Raw genomic sequence first — 21,840 nt, 5'->3', positions numbered from 1 at the left:
GTTCTAAAAATTGTAGAATAGAAATGAATTCCAGTGACGAAGAGTTACAGCTTTTTTTATTTGTTTATCTTAGATCAAATATTGTATGAAACTGTGCGTGAAATACTTTTTGCGAACTTACGCGATTTATAGCACTCACTCCGTTGTCGCTCGCGCTCTAAAAATCGCGTGCGTTCGCAAAAAGTATACTTCACGAACTGTTTCATAAATAACTATTTTCTATTCTCATGTATCAATTATCTCATATATCAATTATGATGTCACTACCTGTACCATAATGAACTCCATTATGATACAGATTTTCATTAAGATACAGATTTTTAACCAATAGAATCGCGATATGGCATTCGCGATAAAGGTGTTACACGCGCAGTGACCAATGGCGACTCTAATACATACGCTTTGACAGTTCTCATTATGTAAACAAACTGTCAAACTGACAAACTACTTAATTTGTTTGTGTTACAAAATTAATAAATTTGAATATATTTTTTGTTATGAATAATCATAGAAAAAATAGTGTATACAACTTGCATTTAATTAATATTATAAAGCTCGTACTCTATATGAAACTCACCGCATACTGCTCGTTTCGTATCATTAAATGCTCGTTGCATAATATACTATTATAAATTGTTTATATATGGTTTGATATCGTTTATTTGAAGGTAAAAAAAAATTGTAGAGCGATTGTATGAAATATTGTTACGTTCTAATCATTCATTTGTAATTAGTGATACTTCTAGGTGATAGTGATATTCATTTTATGTAAAAAATGAAAAATGAATTCAAAATTTTGGCTTTCTCTTTTGGTTAGACGCGGTTTAATTTTTGGCGAATGCTAGTTTTCAATTCAAAAATTGGCGAAGGCGCCAATTTGTTTTTGCTCTTTGGAAAATAAAAAACAAGCACTTAGTTCCGTTTAAAATTAAATAAAGCTTTGTTCTAAATAAGCTAATTGTAAAAATGTAATTAAATTTTAAGCCATTGTCTTTTGAGCGAAAGGTCGAGCCATAGTAATAGCCGTAATTTTATCAAAGTTGAAGGTTTAATTTCGAAAGGAAGTAAACAATTCAGACATTCCGTATTTTAAGGCCAGGCACGCATTCTCGCAACATAAAATCACGCGTTCTCATTTGCAATAATCGCCTTTCAGGCTTAAATTGTACTTTGAGGGACATTCCTAGTCGTTAATTAAATGGATGGTCTGAATTGTACAAAAACCAGGATACGCTTATTGTGCAATACGTCCTATTAGAGGTAAAACTCACTAACTACACTTTTTAGAAAGTGGAGAAAAATCGATTTAAAGGTACACATTGTTTTTTAAATTCACCTGACTTAAGTATTGGAATTTTTTTAATTCAATTTTAAAGAATAAAAAAAAACAGATATTTTAAGCCATATTTAGGGGAAGGAACTTATGATACAATCAATATTAGATACATTTTTGTACTTAATGAGTTTTTCCATGAACACAATTATTGGATATTGATATCCTATTAGACTTAAAACTCACTAACTACACATTGTACTTGATGAGTTTTCCTTGAACACAATTATTGGATATTGAGAAGTTAATAAATTTGGCTCCATAAAATTTCACTGACTTACAACAAACGAAATATCAAAAATAACAGTCAATTATTTAAAAAATGAAAAATAAGTTTAGTTCTTCGAAAATAAATGCAATTCTTTCGGCATTTATGACAGCCACAAAAGTCTCCTGCTTAATTGCAAACTAGATTATGTTACCCTTTATTATTATCCAATTATGTAAGCTATCACGGTTATAAAGAAATTTAATCTCATATTTCTTAATCAATCGCCGAACAAATAATGCATACAAATATAATGTACCTACAGTTTGTACAGTTTCAACAATACAATGAACACCCAAGTCGCCTGCTTAATCGCAAAATAGATTATGTTATCTAATGTATTGTTTGAAAGATCACTAAGTACCGATTCGGCATTCCATATTGTAAGGAAAAAATCACTAAGTGCACTAATAGGATTTAATGAGTTTTACCCTGAAACCGAAATTCACAATATTGCACTCCATATTGGAAGGAAAAATTCACTATGTGCAATAATACATTTTAATGAGTTTTGCCCTGAAGCCTAAATTCACAATAATGCACTTAGTGAATTGTACCATAAATTATCTCAAAAAATTAGAAGGGTTAGAGCCCCAGGTGGCTTCTCCAGAGCTGGGCAGTACCGTATTGAGTGCAAATTGATGAAAATGGCAAATCTCAAAAAAGTGCACTTAGTGAGTTTTACCTCTAATAGGACGAATATATAGATTCCAAATTTGATGATTGTAATGTTGTAAATTGATTACACAGCTGCTCCACAGGTGATTACTTTCAGGAAATAAAAATCTAAATACAAAAGGCTAAATCAAATTTTAACAAAATGAGAAAAGTGCTCCGCACAATATGGAATCGAAGCTTGGACCATGAATGCGGCATCAATGAAAAAATTAGAATCTTCGAGCTGTGTGTGTACAGAAGAATTCTAAAAATATCGTGGGCAGAACACGTCACAAGTAAAGTAGTTCTGAGAAAGATGAATAAAGAAATGGAAATTTAAATACCATCAAAACAAGAAAATTAGAATATCTTGGATATATTACACGCGGAGAGGGATACAACTTGCTCCAATTGTTTAAGCAGGAAAAGATTCAAAGTAAAAGAAGTGTTACAAAACTGACTTTACGCGGTTGACTTTACTATTTTATTATTTATGTTTTTAGGCACTAAGCTTAATTTGAGCTGACTTTATTTATTTTAGTAACTTACTTCTAAACAAATGAAAGACACTGAATTTATATCTTTTATTTTACAAACTACGATAAATAATTTATTTATTACACCAATCAAATAATTTATCTACATAATTACAATTACAAAAATATATCGCGCCCGATATATATCACAGAGTACACCAACGTATTCAAATTCACCACTCCCTGCTAATTTCCAAATCCCTCTTATTTATACAATGCTTAATCATCTCGAATACAAAAGAATACTCTAGAATAAACGAGTATTTACCTAACAACTTAAAGCACGTAAAATCGAATTTTCTAGTACAATAAAAAAAGAACAATAATTAGGAAAAGGTATGTAAACAAACTTGGTCGAGATATTTTTTTAAATTAGGGTCCCCCATAAATCAATCAACGACAGGTGCATAAATCATTGTATAACAAAAAAGGTTCCCGGTAAACATCTTCGGCGTCTGTTAGTTCGGAAGCTGAAAACAGTCGGGTGCCACAGAAGCATAGAGTGATGGAGAATATCGTGGTTGTGCAACCTGATATAATGGTGAGGATGTACATCAAATGAACTTTTCAGAGCAGCCGTCATTAAAGTCCGAAAAGCTATGATGATTGCCGACCTCCGACGCAGAGATGGCACTTAAAGAAGAAGAATGTTGCCAGATTTACCATTTTTATGACATCACTAGTAATTTTGGTTTTTTTAAATACAAAACTCTGTATATTGTATATTATTGGAATTCTCACTTCAATACGAGTTCAACCATATTATGTAACACTTTTTACATTTATTTTATCGAGTCACGAAAGTGTTATATGTAAGTATAAATAACTTCTGAGTGCCACATAGTTTTGAAGAAATTCAGTAATAAATATAAGATGCTGTGATTTTGACATTAATGCATAAAAGCAGCAACAGCTTGACGTTTATTGAAAAGTTTTGTAAAGTAAATTGTAAATAACTAAAGCGACCGTTTATGTGTTTTAAACCCTTTACAATAAAGATGATTTTGTACGAAAAAAGTACATACCTATTTTAATGATGAGAGACTACGAATATAACAGAAAATCTTATAGTAAAATATTCGACTTGTTTAACTATGCTCTCCCAAACCATTTTCCTATCCAGAAGGCGATGGTACAAAAATAGTAAAGCGTTTTGAGGAAAATAGACGAGTAAAAGCATTTTAACAGGTAGACCATAAAACTACAGATTGAATTCAGAGTATCTTTGGAGATAGTTCATTCTTCAATCTTGCGTGTATGTAATACATAAGAATTCATTTACAAACTACAAAATCCAGTTGACACAAAAATTAAATAAAGATGATTACGACCATATAAAATAAATGTTTTACAAGGTTTAGTGATATAAAAATAAATAAAATTTTAAATGACGAGAACTTCGTTAAAAATATTTTTTCTACGGCCATGCTAAAAGAGCCACTTTCAAGCACGCATTTCGTTTCCGAAAGTTGCACTTTCCTGCACGGCGTGCCGGAAAGTAAAACATGCAGTAAACTAATATTTAGATATTATTTACTAATTTATTTTAAATTTATCTTATTGTATTCATGTTTTATTGAAATTAGCGCGATTATTTCATTCATAGGAGATTCTGACCAATAGAAAGCTACAGAAATCTATATTAAACTGATTACTTTTTTGATAATTGTCCGTCGTCAAGCATATTATGTCAGATGCCCTTCGTTGCTTCGAAAAAATACATTCAGTGATATTAGTGACAAATGTTTTAAAAATGATAAAACTGATGACTTTCAACCGTCAAATACATATTTATAAATAACAACTGTGTGTTTAATTGTACTAATTTGTACTTACATAAATAAATTACAATAAAATTTTGGTTTTGAACAGTTTTATTCATGAAATAATCGCAACAAATTGCACTCGATCTCTAAAATTAATATATAATTTTAGAGCTCTTGTGCAATTACTACTGATAATTCCATGAAATAAAATTATTTTAACATAATATTTAAAAGTCAGATCAGTAGACAATTACAATGGTTTTGAATCGTCGTCATGGAAACCAATATCGTCGTCGTGGTAACCCATTATATTGAAAGTTTGGTTTTGACAACCTTGTCAAAGAATTAATTTGTGTATTTTCACTTCTAAATAAAAATTGCTATTTTTCGTGGCTTTTTTCCAAACGTACGGCCCTAGAAAAAACATTGTTCCTAACTCATGAGGAAAGTGTCTTCAACGCACTCGACTGCTTGCCCGAACTCCGCTATCGCGTCGTTCGGGTCAACGGCAGTCTCGTGCGTGAAAGTATCACTTTCCGCACTAGTTAGGAAAATAACTATTTCCTAGGAGAAACAATATAACACACTACGTGGGAATATAAATAGCCATTTGAGGCATATTTGTGAGACATATTTACACTGGATATGTGAAAACCGTACTCATATGGATGTGTAAAATACCATAAGAAGTGTTGCAGAGCTATTAATGAATCCATATTAATTTCTAGAGAAACATCGAGAAACGTACTATGCGCATTCTATCATCGTTTATTTTCATAAATTTCAAATAATTTTCCGTTTCAAAATAGGTTAGACTTAAAGTGAGGTTTATTAGATGTGTCATTATGAATTCACTCCTTTGAATGATGAATTCGCTTTTGAGTTCTCGCTTCCTGCTTTGACAAAATAATAATAATTAACGTGCGGTTGGTAGATATACCTCTAGTTAATGACGTGTTTTCTACCTATGTACAGTGTTTCTCATGATCATCTTTCAGTGCGTCACAGTTTTTCGATTTCTTTCTAACGCATTAAATTGTATGTGACAGAAAAAAAGGCACGTCGGTGATTACATTTCGTCGGTGACATTTCTATAACATTTATTCTAGTTATTCTAGTTGTCGATAGATGGAGCCATAATAAAAAAATATTTTTTTTAATTAGATAATAATATTACAAATATAATCTGTATAATTTATAAGACTATACAAATCAAAAAAAATATCATTTTATAAATGCAAGAAACACTTTTGATTTGTTTTTATTCCAAATTGAAAATAAAATGTGACAACTGTCAGATTTAACTAAAATGTCATGTTAGAATAAATGTCATAAATGTGTATTATCACGGACTTACCCTTTTTCCTATCATTTGTTACGCACTGAAAAATGATCATGAGAAATACTGTATACAGAGAGAGTCTGTAATTTGGAATAAATTCAATATCTCAAAAACTAATTGTTTTTTGAAACATGCTTAGACCCGTCGATTGGTATTTCGAATTGTCCTTTTTGACGTACAATAATAATGTATACAGGGTGTCCCAATTTAGAGATTTGACGTCATCGTTGATTTTCTTAAATGACAACACACTCATTTTGATAGCTATTTTGATAGGGTGTGTAAAGTTATACACAACTGCAAAATATTAAATTTTTATTCTTTACCATTTACAAGATAATAGAAAATAACAAAGTTATGTTTGTAATTTGGAATAAATTAAATAATTAAAATACTAATTGTTTTTTTTTTGAAAAATGCTCAGACCCGTCAATTAGTATTTAAAATTGTCATTATTTACATACAATAATAATGTATACAGGGTGTCCCAATTTAGCGATATGACGTCATCGTTGATTTTCTTAAATGGTAACACTGTCATTTTGATAGCTATTTTGATAGGGTGTGTAAAGTTATACACAACTGCAAAATTTCAAATTTTTATTCCCAACCATTTACAAGATAATAAAAAATAACAATTATTACTCAATTACTCAATTATTGTTAAATTGTCAATGGGCAACGTTATGAGCATTTTTGGAAATTTTGCTGTTGTGTATAACTTTACACACTCTATCAAAATAGCTATCAAAATGATAGTGTTGACATTTATGAAAATCAACGATGACGTCATATCTCTAATTTGGGACACCCTGTATACATTATTATTATATGTCCAAAAGGACAATTTGAAATACTAATCGACGGGTCTGAGCATTTTTCAAAAAAACAATTAGTATGTAAGATATTGAATTTATTCCAAATTACATACTCTGTATATACTACTATTATATAGTATATAGCTTGTATAACTTTTTTCATTTTATTTGTGGTAAAACTAATTTTAAAACTAACCAATAAGATGGATATTTGTAGTTCAGTTAACTCAAAACTCATTTAAATAAATATAATTTAAATTTGCGGCATTTCACATTAAACTTTTCTGAAACTGTTTAAAACTGCATCCGAAAGTCTTTTTGAATAATATTTCTTGTTTTGAGAGTTTATTTTAGTTGATAGTATATATGCCGGCATACACAATCTCCCACTCACGGCCAACAACTTCGAGTGGACAAGTTGGTAAGTCTAAGGGTATTATTGTGTCCTAGTATTAATAAATTACCTTAAAGCCGATTAACAAAGATTTTGGTTAACAACGTAGAGAACCACAGCAGCGTCGCACATACGTCGATTTAATGGATTTACGCGGACAAAATTATTTTACAGCATATTTCTACTAAAACTGGTACAAATCAAACAAAAATATTGTTTTTTAAAAATTGACTTGTATTTGTCATAGAAAAAATCAAAATTTAAAATTATTACAAAATATGCAGGTTTTTACTTATACCTCAGTCGGTAACTGACATATCGGAATCAGTATTTGGGATCACCCGGTAGATAACAACATTCGAAATGTTTCAGAACTAAATGAGCTTGGTTTGATCCTTTTCTGTACACGTTTTTTGCTGCTTAAAATTGTTAATAGTGGGTCAGAAGTTAAAAGAATTTTAATTTCCTGTAGGCATCTCTGCATTTGCTTGCACTAGCAGGGATCTCTGAGATCTCTTCTGGTATTTTTGAAGCATTCTTTTTTCCACGAGCCTGTAATGTCTGTGCTGCATGAACGATAACTTCACCATCAAGCAAAGAACGTATTTCTTCTGTTTTTCTTCTTTTTATCCTTTCACTGGAGTGCTCAAATAATTTAGAAAGCCGACTTGGTTCCATTTATTTGTTTTCATCAGTTTTAAATGTTCCATCTGACCAATCTTTATTTACTATACAGCATATTTTCGTGAGTCTTTAACCATTTCTCTATCATCGCCGTTTTAAAATCTCAAAATCTTTGTTTTAAAATGATTAAATTATCAGATATAACAGTTCAATAAGTGAATTTCCAAATCTTTTAATTTGTCCTCTAGATTAGGAAAATCTTGTAGCTCCATTTGGTCGCAAAGATATTTACGAAGCACTATGTTTAGGCCAGAGCAGTCACCAGATGTAGCTAAAACAAAAAAAAAATAGTAACTTATTATAATTAAAACAAATAAGTAGGTACTTTTATTTTTGTCACGTCATCCTATATAGCAAAATTAAAAACCCCTAGTCACTTTTGAAATTTGACTTTTGGCCGGCTAATTATTTAAAATCAACCTATGTGCGTCGGTGCCCAGAATTGACGGCTCGATACAAAACTAGTCAAAACGCTTGGCTAGCGCAGCGTTTCAAGCTTTGCCACATGATGGATTTCCCACATGATGGATTGCAAACGCCAAGTGTACGGCTCTATCTCCTTGGAAGCTCACATTTGCCTCTACAAGGGGGCGGTTGCAGACCATCCTGCAAGAAAAAAAATTTGGAAACCGAGGTCCCAGAAGAAGAAGAACATCCAGATTAAAGAACCTCACAACCTAGTTCAATACAATTAAATATCTGTGCAATTTTTCCGCGCTGCTAAAAAAACATAAAGAGTGCCATGATGATTGCCAAAATTCGTCACGGATAGCCTCCCTCTTGACTTCTAGATGAAGTTACAATGAATAGTCCATTCTTTCACGGTTTTTGCTTTAAATTTTAAAGAACCGCTTGGATTGACATGAAATTTGGCATAAGCATAGCTTACATGTCAAAGAAAAAAAGTGATATTGTGTCGATGTGTGCTTTTGCCCTGGGGATGACTTTCACCCCCTCTTGGGGGTGAAAAAATATAAGTCTAAAAGAAGTCCGGAAATGGATAAACTGACTAATTTTAAGTAACTTTTGTTCTATAGAGCTTTTTCGCCAAGTCAACACTATTCGAGTTATTTACAAGTGAATATTTTCATTTTCAACAAAATAACTACATTTTTAGACGGTTTTTCGCAAATAACTCAAAAAGTAAGTATTTTGTCGAAAAAAACGTTTAGCAATAATATAGCATGTAAAAAAGTAAAAAAAATGGTGTACGCGTTAGGTCTCTGGACCTAGTAAAACCAGAGTTATAGCCAATGAAAAATAGATTCATATTCACCAAATTTCAAATAGAATACTTCGAAGCGAAATATCCAAAAAATTAAGCATTTTTTGGGGAAAACCCATTATAACTTTTTTAAAGTGCTTAATAAAAGCTTTATTTCTATTTTTCTAAAAAGTTTCTAGCATTCAATTTAAGCAAGTTACGCTCAAAATAAAGTTGGTCGCTTTTGTTTTGGCAAAAAAAAATCGGGAAGACCACCCTCTAATTAGCAATTTCAATGAAATTAATCGTTACCGCTCCACAAATTATTTTACTTATGATATGATCTATAAGTTTCATCGATTCAAAGTGCTTATTTTGGCAAAAATTTGGTTTTAAAGTATAATTTTTAAAAATTTTAATTTTGAAAAATATGCTTTTTTTCAAAATAACTTAAAAATTGTTAGAGATACCAGAAATCTCGAAAAATAAAAAAAGTCAGCGTTGCTTTTCTGAATATCATGTATTTTTTTGCTTTTCTGTTAGACAAAAATTGATTGAGATTTGCTGTTTCTAAATTTGCATACATTCGTGATGAGTGACTCGTTCAACCCCTTTAACTACAGCCCTTTCAAAAATAAGGACTTTGAACCGGTGAAACTTACAGATCATATAAACAATACATACACGGGTCAAGAAACTTGTGAAGTCGTAACGATTAAGTTCATTTGAGATACTAATTAGGGGGTGATTTTCCCGATTTTTTTAACAAAAAAAAGGAACTAACTTTATTTTGAGCGTAACTTGTTTACTTTTGACGATAGAAATTTTTTTTATAAAAAAATTTTTTTTATAAAACACTTTAGATAAGTTGTAATGAGTTTTCCCCGAAATGTGCTTCATTTTTGGTTATTTCACGTTAAAGTATTCCATTTGGAATTTGACGAATATGAACCTATTTTTAATTAGCTATAACTCTGCTTCTACTAGGTATAGAAACGTAATATATACACCATTTTTTAAAATTTATTACAGGCTATATTTTTTCTATGAATATTTTTTCAACAAAATACGTACTATTTGAGTTATTTGCAAAAAACAGTCTAAAAGTCTGGTTATTTTGTTGAAAAAAATGAACATATTCACTGGCAAATAACTCGAAAAGTATTGATTTAGTGAAAAAACTCTATAGAACAAAAGTTACTTAAAATTAGTCAGTTTATCAATTTCCGGACTTACTTTGGACGAATACTTTTTCACCCCCAAGAGGGGGTGACAAGCACCCCCGGGGTAAAAGCACATATCAGCACAATATCACTTTTTTTTGACTTGTTAGCTATGTGTATGCCAAATTTCATGTCAATCCAAGAGGTTGTTTAAAATTTAGAGGTTTTGCAATATTTTACCGTTAAAGAACGGACTAGGAGCCGAAGCAGAGAGTTCTAAGAAAGAGAGCCACCATAACAAACATAAAAAACAAATGCGTATATTATGTAATACAGCGTAAAACCTCCATCCACCCTAGGGAGGAAAAGTAAAAGTGACGTCATTCATGAATAATAACTTATTGACGCCCTGTACAATATCTATTTTCTATTACGTAAGTATCTACACATTTTAACGTTTATTTATAAAACACCCAGTATTTTGCAGAATGGTAAAAAACAGTAAGTTGTTATTTTGATTTAACAATGTTTACATTAATAATTTGACTTATATTTGACAGTTGACAGTTATATTGTACCTACTTGTTAGTTTAATTTTAATAAATTTTGTTGATTAGTTACATAAATAAATTAAGTAAAAATGAAAAATGACTTGTAATTAATTTGAGGAAGGTGGAAAAACCATATGTATAACATGGGAGTAAAGTGCCTTTTCCTCCCGAGAATGAAGTTTACTGCCCGACGCGTAGCGGAGGGCAGTAAACTTCATTCTCGGGAGGAAAAGTAGCACTTTCCTCCCTTGTTATACAAATAGCTATTTCCGGATCTCCTGAGAAAATCATTGATATCGCTGCATTTCGGTATTGATATCGCAATTGATATTTGGTCACAAACAAAAAAAAAACAGTTTTATCAAGGCAAAAATTTATTCACGCAAAGATGTGCCAAAATTTGAGTCCAAAAAAGACTCCAAACCATAAATAATCAAAATTAAGGGGGAGGGTAGGGAGTGGGTGGAAGAATAAATATGATATTTTTCAAAAATATTTCAGTTGGATATCATTTTTATAATAATAACTTGTACTTATTACTTAACTTTTCAATTAAAATCAGTTCGTATTTTTTATTTTTTTTTATTTTTTCAACCCCCGGTAGGGGGCAGAAGATAAATTTTTTTTTGAAAAATCGCAAATCAAGATTAGGTTTGTAATACCAGTTGGCAACTTTTGCGCACTATTCCAAAACAGATTTCGAAAGTTCGATTTTTCGATCCACCCTACACTCAAATCATCATCAATCAGACCTAATTTGTCTATTGTTGAATATAGGCCTCCTCCAGTTTCCATCTTCTGCTCTGCGCCTCTGCTATCCAATTGAACACAAATCTTTTGGATTTGTCGGTCGATCGCTTTGGGTATCTTCCTCGGCTTCACATGTGCCTCGGTCTCCTCTCAAACAATTTCTTGTCCATCTGTCGTCTTTAATTCTTGCGACATATCGCGCCCATCTACATTTTTGCCTTGTAACACATTCGATAGCATCTTCAACTCCGTTTCGTCTACGAAATTTCTCGTTTCTCACTGTATTTCTTAAGCTTATTCTAAGCATTTATCTCCCATCTTTCGTTGTGTCCTCAATTTTTTCGCTAGTGTTTTTGTGAGAGTTAAGATGAGAGTTAAGGTTTTGCTCCATATATTGTAAATACTCAAATGGGACTGGGCAAATCACGTGGCTCGAATGGTATTATAACAGATGGACAATGCCAATACTGAAAAGGAAACCGGAGATGATGCCTGCCGAAGTAAAAGTAGACGATTAACATGATGGACTGACAATCTAAAACCTAGATGCAAAAGGAAAGCAGTAGATAAGGAAATAATGAATTTAGAACAAATATCCAATCGAATTTTATATGCTACTATGGTCAGTTTTTAAACCACGAGGAGTAATTCAAATTTAACGAGCCGTAATTCTTGTTTGTAATTGGTCCAACCTCAGGCAAGTTTACTCCACTGTTATGAAATTTTGACACTAATGACATTGGTGAAATTTTGGCACTACTGGCATTTCATAGGTTACTTAAGTTATATCGGCGATTTTTTGTGTTTTCTGCATTATTCCTGTAATTTTTAGATTTTCATTCTACTTTTTTTTTAAAACAGTTATTTATTTTTAGAACTCTTTAGCGACGTATTAGTATAATATAATATGTGTGGATTACCGTCGAAGACGAAAGATGGAAAAAAGACAGAAAAAAGACGGAAAAAAAGAAGATGTATTTGATGATTTTTAGAGTGACTTTCTTGAGTGTGAATCTGTCTTTTTAGTTTACTCCTCCTGGTTTAAAAACAAACCATAGAAAAAAATGATTCATCCCATATTTCATATTGTCAACGAAAAGATACTTATTTTTTCTTATCTTTTTGATTGTTTAAGTGAATTTCATAATAAAATCCTGTAATATACTGGAAATAATTCAAAAACCATTTTCGGCCTAACAAAATAGATATTTTCCTAACTAGTGTGGAAAGTGATACTTCCACGCACGAGACTGCCGTTGCCCGAACGACGCGATAGCGGAGTTCGGGTAAGCAGTCGAGTGCGGAGAAGACACTTTCCGCATGAGTTAGGAACAATATTTTTTCTAGGGCCGTACGTTTGGAAAAAAGCCACAAAAAATAGAGTTATATCAATTTTTATTTAGAAGTGAAAATACACAAATTAATTATTTGACAAGGTTGTCAAAACTAAACTGTCAATATAATGGGTTTCGATTGACATGACGACGATTCAAAACCATTGTAATTGTCTACTGATCTGACTTTTAAATATTATGTCAAAATAATTTTATTTCATCGAACTATCAGTAATAATTGCACAAGAGCTCTAAATTATCGATGTTTTTCCGAGTGACACTTTGACAGTTTTAATTTCACGACCCGAAGGGGAGTGAAATTATGTCAAAGTGCCATGAGGGCAAAAATTCGATAATAATTTTAGAGATCGAGTGCAATTTGTTGCGATTATTTTATGAATAAAACTATTCAAAACAAAAATTTTACTGTAATTTATTTATGTAAGTACAAATTAGTACAATTAAACACACAGTTGTTATAAATATTTGACGGTTGAAAGTCATCACTTTTATAGCTTTTAAAACATTAATTTTCATTAATATTACTGAATATATTTTTTCGTAGCAACAAAGGGCATCTGACGTAATATACTTGACGACGGGATATTATCAAAAATTATCGGGTATAATATCACAAGAGAGTGAGAATAAATTGAAAATAATGAGACAGTTTTTCGAAAATTTGTTGTCTGGCAATAGACACGAGAGCCCGCAGGGCTCAAGTGGCTATTGCCCAATGACAACAAATTTGAAGCATTATTTTCTTATTTATTCTTACTGTCGTGTGATATTCGTAAGATTATTTTTTAATACATATATTATGGATATTTTCTTAAATGTGACAGTTGTCAAAACTAGGAAACTGGTTGCCATTAAACAGAAACAATCCACTTAAAAAATTCTATCGGTAATTTTCTACAGTAGATAATTCTCAGTATAATTTTAACCTGATTGGACAGAATTAAATACGTGGTCAAATATCTTACTATACGATTGGAAGTTAAAATCATTAAAAAATAATCACCTTAATTTTTATTTCTGTAGCTTTTTATTGGTCAGAATCTCCTATGAATAAAATAATCGCGCTAATTTCATTAAACCATGAACACAGTAAGATAAATTTAAAATAAATTAATAAATAATATCTAAATATTAGTTTATTGCATGTATTATACCTAATATATTATAATGCTATGTTACAAGGTATTTTACTTTCCCACGCCGTGTGGGAAAATTTACTTTCACGCACGCCGTGCGGGAAAGTGCAACTTTCGGAAACGAAATACGTGCGCGAAAGTGGCTCTTTTAGCACGGCCGTAGAAAAAATATTTTACAATAATTTAGACGTATATTACACAGTTAAAACATTCCATTCAAAAGAATTTCTCATTTGTTCTCAATGTGTGCTTAATATATGGAGCAAGTTATTCTTCCTTTGCATAGTCTAAACCCTTACGGACCGGTTGGTCCTTCATTAAATACACGATTTGTTGCTTGAACGTATTTTAAAATCTCGTGGCGAGCTTAACTTAACAAATTCCGTCTGGGTAACAAATTTCCGAATTCGTGAAACGAGCCATAGAAAACTCAATGATAAATTCTAAAGTGTTGAATTCCTGCTTCCCTAATTATGTTATATCCCTATAGTACGGGATCCGAATATAGGTCGAACTGTACCCATTTGCTTGCCGGATGAAACATTGTTTTTATTAAATTTCATACATAGGCAAATATTTCTAGCATGGGTTGCCTATCAAAATCGTATCATATCTATCGTTAAGGGGGGTCGTAGGGGTTGAAATCGATATTTCAAGCACATTTTTTTGAAAGTATGGTAGAATTATTTGATTTTTAAATTAAATAGGCATCTTCAGTACAATCCATAGACTATTTAAAAAAAACTTCAAGGACAAATATTGAAAAATAAGCCAACGGTGGTAAATTTTTAAAGACAGCTAAAAAAACAATGAATTTTGCGGTGGACATCAACATCAGAACCCATCATTGGATCATGGTAAACAAAAAATTCAAAAATATATTATTAGCTTATGAGTGTTTCGAGGTAATGCGGTCGAGTTTTTTAGTTTTATTGAAATTTGACTTTTTGATAACACTCAGAAGTCAAAACAACGAGTTATTTTTGCAAAAAGGGGGTAAATTAACATATTTATTATTGTTAAACAAAAAATAAGCATAAAACAAAAAAAACATTTCAACAGCGTTATCTTAAGGAATGTCTAAAGGAAATATATCCAAATTCCAGGTGGGTTGGTCAAGTAGATTTGAGTTGCAATGTTTACAGCCTTTGAAAAAAGCAGTTTTAAGAAAAACCCGTTTAAAGCATTGTCAAGTTTTATTCTCAATTTTTTTTCTGTCAAATCGTAAAGTGATGCACACCGGAATATGTTCTTGAATCGCGGAGTAATTTATAAACGAAAATGAGAACAGCTGTTGACCGTTTCTCACTACGTTCAAGCGCGCTGGTACGAACTTGCTGCAAATCGAGTCGAAGGTAGGGAGGTAGGGAGATAGTGTTAAATATCCCTACCGTCCACTAAATTTGCAGCAGATTTGCGCGTGAATCATTTTACGATTTGACAGACAAAAATGAAATTGAAAATAAAAGTTAACAAACGCTGTTTCCTCAAAACTGCCTTTTTTCAAAGCTGACATTTTAACTCAAAAACTACTTGACCGACCCACCTGGAATTTTATATATATTTTCTATACACATTCCTTCAGGTAAAGCTGTCGATATATTTTTTGTTTTATGCTTATTTTTTGTTTAACAATAATAAATATGTTGATTTTCACCCTTTTTGCAATAAAAATTCGTTGTTTTGATTTCTGAGTGATATCAAAATTCAAAAGTAGATAAAACTAAAAAATTTGACAGCATTACCTAGAAAAACTCATAAGCTAATAAAATATTCTTGAACTTTTTGTTTACGATGAGCAAATGATGAGTTCGGTTGTCCACCGCAAAATTCATTGTATTTTGAGCTGTTTCAAAAATTTGCCACCGTGTTGGCTTATTTTTATAGTATTTTCCTTGATTTTTTTTTGAGTAATCTGCGAATTGTACTGAATATGCCTATTTGATTTAAAAATAAAATACTTCAACCATACTTTAAAAAAATGTGCTTGGAACATTGATTTCAACCCCTACGGCCCCGCTTAAGGATAGGTATGACACGATTTTGATAGGCAACCCATGCTAGAAATATTTGTCTAAGTATCAAATTTAATATAAACAATGTTTCATCTGGCAAGCAGATGGGTACAGATCGACCTATATTCGGATTTTAGACTATCTGGGTAACAAATTTTCGAATTCATTTAAATATAGGCAATATGTTGTTGAGAGAAGCATACCCGTATATTTTTATGTATGTATAGGCTGATCGAACGAAAAAAAAAAAACGAAGCATTATCAGAAATTACGAACAACATGTTTGAAAACCTAGCTACAGTTAAATTTTAAATCAAAGAGGGACAAAATTTTCCGGTATTTTTGATTAGTTTACTTTCACGCCTTACCCTGCGTAATAATCATCCAAACATTTTTTGATGGCGATGGACAAAGAAATACATTTTAAAAGTAATATTTTTAGCTGGTTCCTTATTTTTTAGTTGACCACATATTGAAACTGATGTCCTTCGGTGTCCATACAATGATAAAGGTTTGTAAGAAACGTGTTTCTACGTTATGAATCAGTTGCGGAGTAGTGTTCTATAGATTTTACTTTATAGATGTCGAGACAAAAAAAATTAATCCGAGAAAAATACTGGTTATTGAGGAGGCCATTAGATGCTGCATATGTGCATATCCTCCTAATTCAATGCATTGGAAAAACATTTTTATTATTAAGATTTCGTTCATTACATTGCTGAGCTGTCATACTGGTGGTTTTTTATTGTGGTTTATTAATTATTTACAAGAGCAGGATAATTACATTTTTTTGTCGATAGCTGAATGGCATATATTATAGAACTCCTACTTGCTAGTTAATTTTTAGTATTTAATCATAACTTTTTGTTTCAGAGACAATAAATTGGTGTTTGTTAGTGCTTCGTAAAAAATATACAAGGCAACAACAATGAAATTAAACTCAGTTAAGTGGGGCATTACTGTTTGGTAGAAATTATTACTATCAAAAATGGACTCAAATTATCTAAAAGAAAAGGTAAGAATATCATTCTAAATTGGAAAAAGACAATTTTAAAGAAAAACTATTTTTTATTTATGTTTATAATTTTTTATAGATTCTAATGCTAAGAAAGTTTCGAGGTAAACAAAAATAATTTGTTGCCACTTTTGGATTCACAACTGCAAAGGGCGTTTTCCAAAAGGTGCATTTTAGTTTGAGAGACATTTCTCTGCGTTCCTTTAACATTTTTTTTTAAATTCCAACGGAATCTCTTGTGAGTACTAATAGTCGTTCTTACTTTCCTTTTCGAGAATTTTCGAAAATTTTTCTTGACAGAAAAACCAACAGCTATTTGTTTCGATTTAGATGTAACTTTCCATCTAACTTTCCAACATTTAGATGTAACATCCAAATACAAAATAACTACCACACTAACTAACGTTAAAACGAACCTATATCCCCCAACATCGATTGTATTTAAATCCAAATTAGTAGAACAGAGACATTCTATTTCCACCTAGGGACACATTATAGCACTGGTTCATAAAACACAGAATACTAGGTCATGGAAGCCAATGAATGTTGTATAACTTCTGAAAGAAAAATTAAAACGAGATTAACTACAATATAATGGACAATTATTATAATGATGATTTGCTGTGTTTTAAAAAGTAAACTAAACAATTTCTATATTATTCTGTTGAGTCCGGCCCTGATATCATATCAGTTCACCTAGATCTAAATCGGCATCGGTCCCGACAAAATATAGAATTTTATGAAACAGGCGAAATTTTTTATACTGTTACAACCCAACTTTTACATTAACAATGCTCTGTATTCATCCGAAGCAATATCTGTCAGGACTTTTTTTAATTATTTACGTTTAAAATCAGTAAATTGAATCAACAAAATAAATGCGTTATCTCTTTCAACAACTTTTTTCACCTATAAACCCATTAGACTACCAGGGCTGGCTGTGACATATTTGTGCAATAAATACGTAAATATTAAACTGAGAAATACTGAAATATGACGACCACATAAAGGACTAAATTTTATAAATGATTTTATTTATAAAATTTTACGAGTATTTTAAAATATAGAGGAGAAAAAAAGCTATATCAAAAATCACACAATTTAAATATAAATTTCCACTACCTTGGTGAAATAAAAATTGTACAGAGGCCATAAGTAAAGCAAAAAATCCTTCTTAACTACCTATTACAAAAGGTTGCTCTCTAGTAACAATTCAGAAGTTTTCATGAAAGATGTTCACGTATTTATATTTCACATAAATAAAAATGTTCGCATTCACAAGGTGATTTATAAATGCAATTCTTTTTTCTTTCTTATTCATTGTTAGGTTTAGTTTTAGATGAAACAGTTTTAATATGTTTGTTGTTTAAAATGTTGTTGAAATGTGGAATTTATTCACTATCTGTTATTTTCCTCGTATTATTTCGATTAATGTTAAATAATCCCGTTCGAAACCGGACGCAAAAGGACATTGTTCACTATTGCTCAAAAAATACGCAGAATTGCATTTGCCCCTCAAAACGTCAATTGAACAATAGACGATTGGAAAAGTATTGTTTGCAAATGAGTTTAGAATATCAATGTATGGTAAAGGTAGTTGAAATAAAGTGTTACAAGGACTAGAGAATGTTATGCTGCCTGCACTCGGTCACACTGTGATGCTTTTGGTGGTGGTTCAGTGATGTTATGGGAAGTATTTTTTGTGACGCACATACGGATTTCGTCTTGATTAAGAGGAACGCATTACGATCATGGAACTTTAAACCATCAACCCTTAAAACATGGACCCTTAAAACATCAACCGTAAATAAGTTGGAGGTCTTTAAAATGTGGATCTACCAGAGAATCCTCAAAATTTTATGGAAATCGCATACCTCAAACGAAGAAGTGCCGCGTAGAATAGGCAAGGCAAGAGAACTTTTCAACACAGTGCAAGTTAGAAAACAATTTACCTAAGTTTGTATTGAGAAATAATAAGTACCAATATGCTCAACTAATCGTGAAAGGAAAGATCGAGGGAAGGAGAGGACTAGGAAGGAAAAGACTATCGTGGCTCAGAAACATCCGACAATGGACAAGGCTAAATTTTGAACAGCTAATAATAACAGCTGAAGACAGAGAAGAGTTTGCAATTGTAGTAACCAACCTCCATTGAGGAGACGGCACTTTAAGAAGAAGAATTACCATCATACAGATACATAACTGAGAATCAACATCATGTGATGCAATATGCGTGTTTTATTGGAAATGGTATTCTGCTAATTCAAGATAATGCGAGACCACACACGCCAAGGATTGTAACATAGTATCTTAAAAATTCCAAGTATTAAAGAACGGACTGACGTTCTTAGAGTCCAGAGTATACTCCCATTGAGCATATCTGGGGGTTTCTCAAAGGCCTGTTAGACATCGTAAGCTTGCTACAAAATATTCTTCTTCTTCAAGTGCCGTCTCCTAATCGGAGGTTGGATATCATCATCACTATCTTTACTCTATCCACCGCTGCTCTAAAGAGTTCTATAGAACTGCATCTAAACCAGTCCCTCGAATTCTTTAACCATGACACTCTCCTTCTTCCTATACTCCTTCCGCCTCTTATCTTTCCCTGTATTATCAGTCTTAGCATTTCATATCGCCGTCCCCTCATTACGTGTCCCAGATATTGTAACAAAATACAAAAATACAAAAATGATGAGCTTCAAATTGTGCCCATTGAGAAATGGATCACTTTTCCTCAAAGGGACATTCAAAATTTGATCAGTTGTCGTGTGCCAAATGGAACGATAAGTAGGTATCATCCAGAATTGTGGTGGAAATATTCATTAATGGAACAAGTGGTACTTGCTTTTTCTTGACTCTATAATTCAATTATTGTTATAACTGCAACTGTAATGATACATCAAAATTTTCAATACATTTATTATTTTCCTAAATTTTTCTTTGTTTTCCATTTATGACTAATAATAATGACAGGTTACGTGCTACAAGAGTAACTGACTCCATGCACAATAGATTTAATTTTATGTTACTAAAAAAATTAAAAGGCAAAAGATTTCTTAAATTTTATGTGGCCCGTTTTTCTGACGCGTAGTGTATAAGAATCTTCAAACCAAAATCAAGTATTCTTTTATTCTTCATTAAAATAATTGTAGTATTAATATCCTAGGGTCAACTCATTGTTTTTAAACAAAACAATGTGGGATACAATAAAAGCACCACACAAGCAATGGGCATCCGTATATTTTATTGAATTTGGACAAAGGTTAGTAATACTGTTAAACCCTTTTCATTTGCATTGACAAGGGTTTTCCATGAAATTAGTTGTAGTATTCACTTGGCAAAAAATTTCATTCGCTGAATAGGGTTATTAGCGGAATGGATGGGAATTTAATTTTCAATAACTAACTGAAAAATAGGAACAGGATACGAGATGAAGTATTATGCATGTAATAGAGAGAGTATCGAAGATTCATGCTATATGGGCCATTCCAATTCAAATCACTCAATTTTGGAGCAAAAAAATTTTGGACCTCCGATTTGTCTGAAAATTGGTATATAGCTTCTGCGGGACGTGCAAATAAGATATTTAAGGTCAAAAAATCTTCTTCTTCTTTTTTTCTCAAAATGTTATTTTATGCGATTTTACAGTGATTTGGTGTTTATTTATACAAATTTGCATTTTCTATCGTAAAGTATCAATGAAAAACATAATATTTTAATAGAAAGGACTCAAAAATGTCATTATATGGCATTATAACAAGTTATTTTGATTCAAAACAAGCTTTTGATCAAATTATATAGTGTAGAAAACGTTAAAATACCGTTTTTTACATTTGTCTCCATTCCCAAAATATATCATAATCGATTTGGCTGAAAATTTGCCCACAGATAGACAAAACATAGGACTTTAAGTGGTGAGAAGGATTTGAATTATATTATAATACCAAAAAAGTTACATGCAATATTATAGTCAAAAATATAGGCGTCTACTGTAAGTAAAATTAACTCGAAAATATCGACCTCCCAACAAAAACTCTTAAAAAGAAATTGTAATAATTGTAAATACGATTTATTTGGAACAATTTCAGTTCCTACCATTTTTGTCGAAAAGATAAAAATGGCGGAGATATTGAGCCAAACAGGTTCTTCTTTAAAATCAAGATGGCGGCTAACGTAACGGAGGAATTCATTCGTGATTTTAAATGTAGGCTACTATTGACTCCCTTAAAGATCAGAAAAATAAAATTTTGGGCAGCTCGGCATTCAAGGTCAAATGCTATCCCGACTGGACTAATATATACTTTTGAGTCTGATATTACTGCATGTAACTTTTTTGGTATTGTAATATAATTCAAATCCTTCTAACCACTTAAAGTTCTATCTTTTGGATATCTGTGGGCAAATTTTCAGCCAAATCGATGATGATGTATTTTGGGAATGGAGGAAAATGTAAAAAAAACGGTATTTTAACGTTTTTTACACTATAAAATTTGATCAAAAACTTGTTTTGATTCAAAATAACTTATTATAATGCCATATAATGACATTTTTGAGTCCTTTCTATTAAAATATTATGTTTTTCATTGATACTTTACGACAGAAAATGCAAATTTGTTTAAATAAACACCAAATCACTGTAAAATCGCATAAAATCACATTTTGAGAAAAAAAGAAGAAGAAGATTTTTTGAACTTAAATATCTTATTTTTACGTCCGCGTCCCGCAGAAGCTATATACCAATTTTCAGATAAATCGGAGATCCAAAATTTTTTGCCTGAGTGATTTGATTATACCATATATTTTTTTCATGATAAGAGGACAAGACTTATTTTGTGTTTTAGTTTGTTGCAGCT

The 21,840-nt window shown here is 31.5% G+C and overlaps 1 protein-coding gene across 1 annotated transcript in view; it reads left to right on the top strand.

The window, feature by feature from the left end:
* Positions 1-21,840, top strand: part of LOC126879895 (tachykinin-like peptides receptor 86C) — an 883,727-nt gene that overhangs the window by 102,012 nt on the left and 759,875 nt on the right. Inside the window, exon 2 of the mRNA XM_050643239.1 lies at positions 16,846-16,987. Within this exon, the coding sequence (XP_050499196.1) occupies positions 16,961-16,987 (27 nt within the window). The 5' untranslated portion in view covers positions 16,846-16,960. The remainder of the gene's footprint in view (positions 1-16,845; positions 16,988-21,840) is intronic.

This window comes from Diabrotica virgifera, chromosome 2 (genome assembly GCF_917563875.1).
Source record: "Diabrotica virgifera virgifera chromosome 2, PGI_DIABVI_V3a".
In the NCBI taxonomy this organism is placed as follows: Eukaryota; Metazoa; Arthropoda; class Insecta; order Coleoptera; family Chrysomelidae; genus Diabrotica; species Diabrotica virgifera.
This window is presented reverse-complemented; position numbering and strand designations above follow the sequence as displayed.